This window comes from Mustelus asterias, chromosome 14 (assembly GCF_964213995.1).
Source record: "Mustelus asterias chromosome 14, sMusAst1.hap1.1, whole genome shotgun sequence".
NCBI classification, from domain to species: Eukaryota; Metazoa; Chordata; class Chondrichthyes; order Carcharhiniformes; family Triakidae; genus Mustelus; species Mustelus asterias.
This window is the reverse complement of record NC_135814.1, coordinates 5,781,757-5,787,537: the sequence shown is the minus strand read 5'-3', so window position 1 is coordinate 5,787,537 and position 5,781 is coordinate 5,781,757. Positions and strand designations below refer to the sequence as shown.

Sequence of the window (5,781 nt, the reverse complement as noted above, 5' to 3'; positions counted from 1 at the left end):
CTCCCCTCCTTTCTCCCATCTCCTCTCTGATCCCTTTCTCACAACTCTCTTCTCTCTCTCCCATTCGCCCCTTCCACTCTCTTCTCAGCATCCCTTCTCCCATTGTACTCTCTCCCACCCCTCCCTCCCTTCCCCATCTCCTCTTCCCTCTCCACCTTACTCTGACCCCAACCCCTCTCTCTTCCACATTCTCTCCCACCCAGTTTTGTCACCTCCCCTTTTTCCTCTCCCCCCTCTTCTCTCCTTCTTTCTCTCCTCCCACTTACTCATTCTCCCTCTTCTCCTCCTCTGCCATCCTCTAGCTGACCCCAACTCTCTCTCCCACTGTCTCTTTCCATCCTTCTCTTTCCCATCTCACGTTCTCCTCTTTACCCACTTACACTCTATTTCTCCCCACCCTTCTCCTTCTGTTCCAGCAGAATTGAAAACAAGACAGCTAAGGCATATTTGATTTGATTTGTATTAGCGTAGTGAAATGTATTGTTTCTTGCGCACTATACTGAGCATACCTTTCGTAGAGAAGGAAACGAGAGAGTACAGAATGTAGTGTTACAGTCATAGCTAGAGAAAGATCAACTTAATGCGAGGTAGGTCCATTCAAAAGTCTGATGGCAGCAGGGAAGAAGCTGTTCTTGAGTCGGTTGGTACATGACCTCAGACTTTTGTATCAAGATGAAACGAGATTGAAGGAGGCACACAGGGGGATAAAGACCACCACAGTCCTTAGTTCTATCTAACTCTATGACTAATTGCTCACTTCTTTCCCACAGCGTGAGTGTATCTCCATCCATGTTGGCCAAGCTGGTGTCCAGATGGGCAATGCCTGCTGGGAGTTGTATTGTTTGGAACACGGTATCCAGCCTGATGGACAGATGCCCAGTGATAAGACCATAGGAGGTGGTGATGACTCCTTCAACACCTTCTTCAGTGAGACAGGGGCAGGGAAACACGTCCCACGAGCTGTCTTTGTTGATTTGGAACCAACCGTGATTGGTAAGTCAAAGGACTATGGGTCTCAAAAAATTAGAATCTTTCACTCAGTAACACTGTTCTTCCCCTTTATGTATATTTTCAATTTTATTCGTACGAAGGAGTAAGAGGTCATTTAGCTTGTTGAGCCTATTCCACTGTTCAGTTAGATCATAGTAATAAGTGTCACAACACCAGGTTAAAGTCCAACAGGTTTATTTGGAATCACGAGCTTTCGGAGTGCTGCTCCAAGGAGTACTGCTCCGAGTATTCCCAGCATTTTCTGTTTTTATTTTTTGTACTTTGGGCCCTTTGCCCTTTAATAATTTTTTCATTTAAGTAAAGGAGGCACACATGCCTACATGAGTAGGTATGGCGGCACATTGGCACAGTGGTTAGCATTGCTGCCTCATAGCACCAGGGACCCTGGTTCAATTCCGGCCTCGGGTCACTGTCTGTGTGGAGTTTGCATGTTCTCCCCATGTCTGCGTGGGTTTCCTCCGGATGCTCCGGTTTCCTCCCACAGTTCAAAGATGTGCAGGTTAGGTGGATTGGCCATGCTAAATTGTCCATTGGTGGCCAAGGATGTGTGGATTAGATGGATTGGCAATGGTTAACGTACAGGGTTATGAGAATAGGGCCTGGCTAAGAAGCTCTTTCGGGGAGTCGGTGCAGACTCGATGGACCGAATGGCCCCCTTCTGCGCTGTAGAGATTCTATGTATGTTCTTGGACAAGCAAACAAACCTTTCATGATCATGTGTTCTAGATGAGGTCCGTACTGGTACCTATCGCCAGCTGTTCCATCCTGAGCAGCTCATCACCGGGAAGGAAGATGCTGCCAATAACTATGCCCGTGGACACTACACCATCGGCAAGGAGCTGATTGACTTGGTTCTGGACAGACTTCGCAAGTTGGTAAGTATGAAGCTCATGGTTATGGGTTTTTGACTCATAAAGAGAAGGGACTTGCATTCCTGGACCGCCTTGCAAAAGCACCTTGCAGCTAGTTAACTATTTATTGGAGTTTGTCATTACTGTAATGTAGGCAAACCCAGCAGCCAATTTACGAACAGCAAGCTCCCACAAACAGCAGTGAGAGAAATGGTCAAATTACCCATTTATTTTAGTAATTTTGTTTGAGGCCGAATCCTTTTCTTCCTCCAAGTAGTGACTTTGGGATCTTTGATCTGCACCCAAGAAGAGGCCCTTGGTTTAACATTTCATTCGAAAGACAGTAGTTCAGGAGGTGTCGCACTCCCTGAACACTGGCAATGAATGACAAGCTCCAGTTTTATCCAACAGCTTAACGAAGGGATGTCTAAATCTTTGCCTTTGATTCACTTTTTTTCTAATCATTCATGGGATATCGGTGTGGCTGGCATTAATTACCCATCCCTAATTGCCCTTGAGAAGGGGGTAGTGAGCTGCCTTCTTGAACAGCTGCAGTCTATGTGGTGTAGGTACACCCACAGTGCTGTGAGAAAGGAAGAGAGGTTTGATGTAAAATATCTAATATTCATGCATCTACATTACCCTAAAATGTGGTGGTAAATGATTTAAAATTGTGATCCTATCCCTGGTCATCTATCAGCTACTTAGATGAAACAAGAAACCGGCTCAGAATAACAACGTAGAGCGCACAATGAGGCCATTCAACCCATCATGCCGGAGTTGATTCTTGGAAAGAGCAATTGCTCTTGGCTCCACAAACCCACTTTTTGTCCATAACTCTCTGAGCTCCTCATCCTCAAATCCTGTCCAGCTCCCTTTTAAAATCATTTACAGAATCAGCTTCCATTACCTTTTTTCAGATGGAACATTCCAGATCGTGACTGTTCTCGGAGTGAAAAACATTCTCCTCACATCCCTCTGGCTCTGTTGCCAATAACTTCAAATGAATGGCCATTGTTTGAACACAATCCACCACTGTCAGCATCTTACAAACCTCAATCAGATCACACTAAGTCGAACGCTTCTCCAACGTATAGTGGCTTTGTTTTGTCGGCTATCTTTATAACTAAGTTGTTTTATGCTGGGTATTAGTCGAGTGGCCTGCTTATCCATTGTTTTACGGGTGAATTGTCCTATGGGAGGCAGCTTGCTGTCTTTTTCCACTGCAGTGTTCCTGTCTAATGCGATGTGTTGTTTTCACAGGCTGACCAATGCACAGGACTCCAGGGTTTCCTCATTTTCCACAGCTTCGGTGGAGGCACCGGCTCTGGTTTCACTTCCCTCCTGATGGAACGTCTCTCCGTTGACTATGGCAAGAAGTCCAAGTTGGAGTTTTCCATCTACCCAGCTCCCCAGATCTCCACAGCTGTGGTCGAACCCTACAACTCCATCTTGACCACCCACACCACACTCGAACACTCGGACTGCGCCTTCATGGTAGACAATGAAGCCATCTATGATATCTGCCGCAGAAACCTGGACATTGAGCGCCCAACCTACACCAATTTGAACCGATTGATTGGTCAGATTGTGTCCTCCATTACAGCCTCCCTTCGCTTTGATGGTGCTTTGAATGTTGATCTGACAGAGTTCCAGACCAATTTAGTTCCCTATCCACGAATCCACTTCCCTCTGGCTACCTATGCCCCCGTGATCTCAGCTGAGAAAGCTTATCATGAGCAGCTGTCTGTGGCTGAGATCACCAATGCCTGCTTTGAACCAGCAAACCAGATGGTCAAGTGCGACCCTCGCCATGGCAAGTACATGGCTTGCTGTCTGCTCTACCGGGGTGACGTGGTGCCAAAAGATGTCAATGCTGCCATTGCCACCATCAAGACCAAACGCACCATTCAGTTTGTTGACTGGTGCCCAACTGGTTTCAAGGTTGGCATCAACTACCAGCCACCCACTGTGGTGCCTGGTGGAGACCTGGCCAAGGTGCAGCGTGCTGTGTGTATGCTGAGCAACACCACGGCCATTGCTGAGGCCTGGGCTCGCCTCGATCACAAGTTTGATCTGATGTACGCCAAGCGCGCCTTTGTGCATTGGTATGTGGGCGAGGGGATGGAGGAAGGGGAGTTCTCAGAGGCCCGTGAAGACATGGCAGCCTTGGAGAAAGATTATGAAGAGGTTGGCACTGAAAGCGTTGAAGGTGAAGGAGAGGCAGAAGAAGGTGAGGAATATTAGACACTCAGAAGTAACTCTGCATCCACAATATTTGGGATCAGCAAGCTGGTGTGATTCAATTTGAAAACCCTTTGATCTCAGGCATTCTTAACAAGAGAATAGGCACAAAATGGAAATAAACGTAGACTGCAGGTCCATTGTCAGTGAGAAAGAGAGGTTAGCAAATCTGGCGAAGGATCCTGCTGCTCGACTTGTCTTTTCTCATTGCTGGTATTGTTCGGCATGTTTGTACTTCAGATCTTCAGCTTTTGCAGATAACTCCCTTCCTTCTAATAACACAAAATTCCAGTTCATTGGTTGTGCAAAATGCTTGTACCAACTCGTTTAAAACTAATTCAAAGCACCATCCCTTCCTTAACTGAAAAGTAATGTTACGGATTGAATCAGTGGAATACATGAGCTGTATGCAGCAATAACGATTCAATAAAGTCTTGTCTATATTTAGCAGTCGTTGTATACAATTTTTTGTTGACATACAAACAGGAAGGGGCCATTCAGCCCCTTGGGTCGGATCTGCCATCCTGTCACATCATGGTGGATCTTTATCTGAATTCCATTTAGCAGCCTTGTTTCTATCACTCTCAATAACCCTACACATTTTCATTAACTCCCAGTCTCAACGGCATTTTGGGGGAAGAGAGTTCCAGATTTCCACTAATCTTTCTGTGAGGAAGTGTTTCCTAACATCGTTCCTGAATGGCTTGGCTCTAGTTTTAAGGCTAATTCCCCCTGGTCCTGGCCTCCATCAACCAGAGGAAGTAGTTTCTTTCAACCATATCAGCTTGTTCAATCATCTTAAATATTTCAATTAGGTCATGTCTTAATCTCCTGAACGTGAGGGACTGCAAGCCTAGTGCCTGCAGCCTTTCCACATAATTTAACCCTTTATCCCCAGTATCATCGTGATGAATCTGCACAACACCAGCCCCCTTTTAGTTTAAACCTTTTAGAGTTTTGTGCATTCCTTGTACACCTGACTTATGTCAGATGGCGGCACGGTAGCACAGTGGTGAGCACTGCTACCTCACAGCTCCAGGGATCTGGATTCGATTCACGGCTTGGGTCACCGTTTGTGCGGAATTTGCACGTTCTCCCTGCGTCTGCGTGGGTTTCCTCCGGGTGCTCCGGTTTCCTCCCACAGTCCGAAAGACGTGCAGGTTAGGTTGATTGGCCGTGCTAAATTGCCCCTTCGTGTCCCGGGATGCGTAGGTTAGAGGGATTAGGCAGGGTAAATATGTGGGGTTACGGGGATAGGGTCTGGGTGGGATTATTGTCGGTGCAGACTTGATGGGCCGAATGGCCTCCTTCTGCACTGTAGGGATTCTAAGTCTGACACAGGCCCCGGTCCTTACATTAAAGTCAATCCCCAAATTCTAGACACTAGATTCAGTCCCTGAGATGAGATTTAGACTCTGATACCAGACATAGGGGCCTCACACCAGGATCAGGCTCAGAATGCAGACTAAACCCAGACCCTGACACCTCTTCTCCAGGCCCCCCAAAGAGTGCTGGAAATGGATCTTGTGTAGCCAGCAGTTCCTGTCTTCCTTTTCTGTCATCGATTGTGTAATGTCTTCCCTTGTTTGCCATTTTGAAATACATTGACCTCAAACTTCTCTGAGCTGAGTTCTATTTGCCACTTCTCTGCCAACCTGACCCATCCATTAATAAA

General features: G+C 46.6%; 1 protein-coding gene across 1 annotated transcript; it reads left to right on the top strand.

Annotated features, from left to right (window-relative positions):
- Nucleotides 1–775: 775 nt before the first annotated feature.
- On the top strand, nucleotides 776–4,552 carry LOC144503474 (tubulin alpha-1D chain). The gene is made up of 3 exons (XM_078227814.1): nucleotides 776–993; nucleotides 1,738–1,886; nucleotides 3,126–4,552. Exons 1-3 carry the CDS (start codon nucleotides 813–815, stop codon nucleotides 4,107–4,109), a joined length of 1,314 nt encoding a protein of 437 aa, XP_078083940.1. The 5' UTR covers nucleotides 776–812; the 3' UTR covers nucleotides 4,110–4,552.
- The last annotated feature ends 1,229 nt before the right edge of the window (nucleotides 4,553–5,781 follow it).